We start from the raw sequence: 1,877 nt of genomic DNA on the forward strand, positions 1-1,877 counted from the left end.
GTGTAGCAGTCAGTGTTTGGAAAACAGTTTACTTGAAAATAGTACTACAAAATTGTGTATATGAATGTTACTATTTTGGTCATAGCCATGCAGGTGGTAGTTGTGTTTTCAGTAGTAGCCCATTTACTTTCAAATAATTCAGTCATGGCACAAAAACAAAAACAAAACAAAACAAAAATGCATTTTCCCTAGTATTGGTAGCAGTGCAAGTCGAAGACCTATGAATGAGTAGAAAGTTATTAAACCAACCAATAGTAATGTGCTTGTCATTTTTTTTACAGAAATCATATGGTACAGAGACTGTGTGAAAGCAAAGAAGGTAGTCAATGTGGACAAGTTGTCAGCCACATTCCAAATCTTGATCTGAATGAGAACATTTCTACTGGATTAAAACAATGTGAATGCAGTATTTATGGAAAAGTCTTTGTACATCATTCCCTCCTTAATAGGCACATCCTAGCTCACTTAGGATACAAACCATATGGAGAGAAGCAATATAAATGTGAACAATGTGGGAAACTCTTTGTTTCTGTTCCAGGTGTTGGAAGACACAGGATAATGCACAGTGGAAATCCAGCTTATAAATGTACGATATGTGGGAAAGCTTTTCATTTTCTCAATTCAGTTGAAAGACATCAGAGAACTCACACAGGAGAAAAACCCTATAAATGTAAACAATGTGGTAAAGCGTTCACTGTTTCCGGTTCTTGTCTAATACATGGACGAACTCACAATGGAGAGAAACCCTACGAATGTAAGGAATGTGGGAAAACACTCAGATTTTCTTGTTTTAAGATGCATGAAAGGACTCACACTGGAGAGAGATGTACCAAATGTGATAAAGCCTTCAGCTGTTCCACTTCCCTTCATGACCATGGAAGCATTCATACTGGAGAGAGACCCTATGAATGTAAACAATGTGGCAAAGCCTTTAGTCGTTTGAGTTCCCTTTGTAACCATAGAAGTACTCATACTGGAGAGAAACCCTATGAATGTAAACAATGTGACCAAGCCTTCAGTCGCCTCAGTTCCCTTCACCTCCACGAAAGAATTCATACTGGAGAAAAACCCTATGAATGTAAGAGATGCGGTAAAGCCTACACTCGTTCCAGTTACCTTATGCGTCACTAAAGAAGTCATGATATAGAGGTTGGGTGTAGTGACTCAGCCTATAATCCCAGCACTTTGGGAGGCCAAGGTGTGTGTATTGCTTGAGCCCAGGAGTTCATAACCAGCCTAGATTAAAACAATGTGAAACAACCTGGGCATCCTGATGAAACCCTGTCTCTACAAAAAGTAAAATAAAGCCGGGCCCGGTGGCTCACGCCAGCTACTCGGGAGGCTGAGGCAGGAGAATGGCGTGAACCTGGGAGGCGGAGCTTGCAGTGAGCCGAGATCGCACCACTGCGCTCCAGCTTGGGCGACAGAAGCAGACTCTGTCTCAAAACAAAAACAAAGAAAATAATTAGCTGGGCATGGTGGCACATTTCAGTTGTCTTAGTTCTTTTTCAAGGACATAAAAGGCCACAGGGGCTTGGGGGGAGGCCCTGTGCATGCGGATCACGAGGTCAGGAGATCGAGACCATCCTGGCCAACATGGTGAAACCTCGTCTCTAATAAAAATACAAAAATAGCTGGGTGTGGTAGCATATGCTTGTAATCCCAGCTACTCAGGAGGCTGAGGCAGGAGAATCACTTGAACCCAGGAGGCGGAGGTTGCAGGGAGCCGAGATTGTGCCACTGCACTCCAGCCTGGCGACAGAGTGAGACTCCATCTCAAAAATAAATAAATAAATAAAGCCCCTTGAATGTAAGAAATGTGGTAAAACATTTACTCTTTCCCATTCCCTCATAAACATGAAAGAGCTCACACTGCA

At 42.4% G+C, this 1,877-nt stretch overlaps 1 protein-coding gene across 1 annotated transcript; it reads left to right on the forward strand.

The window, feature by feature from the left end:
- Positions 1 to 239: 239 nt before the first annotated feature.
- On the forward strand, positions 240 to 1,131 carry LOC112617879 (zinc finger protein 669-like). Its single transcript, XM_025374529.1, has one exon. It carries the CDS (start codon positions 289 to 291, stop codon positions 1,129 to 1,131), a length of 843 nt encoding a protein of 280 aa, XP_025230314.1. The 5' UTR covers positions 240 to 288.
- Positions 1,132 to 1,877: the final 746 nt, after the last annotated feature.

Source organism: Theropithecus gelada, unplaced genomic scaffold (assembly GCF_003255815.1).
Source record: "Theropithecus gelada isolate Dixy unplaced genomic scaffold, Tgel_1.0 HiC_scaffold_5582, whole genome shotgun sequence".
NCBI classification, from domain to species: Eukaryota; Metazoa; Chordata; class Mammalia; order Primates; family Cercopithecidae; genus Theropithecus; species Theropithecus gelada.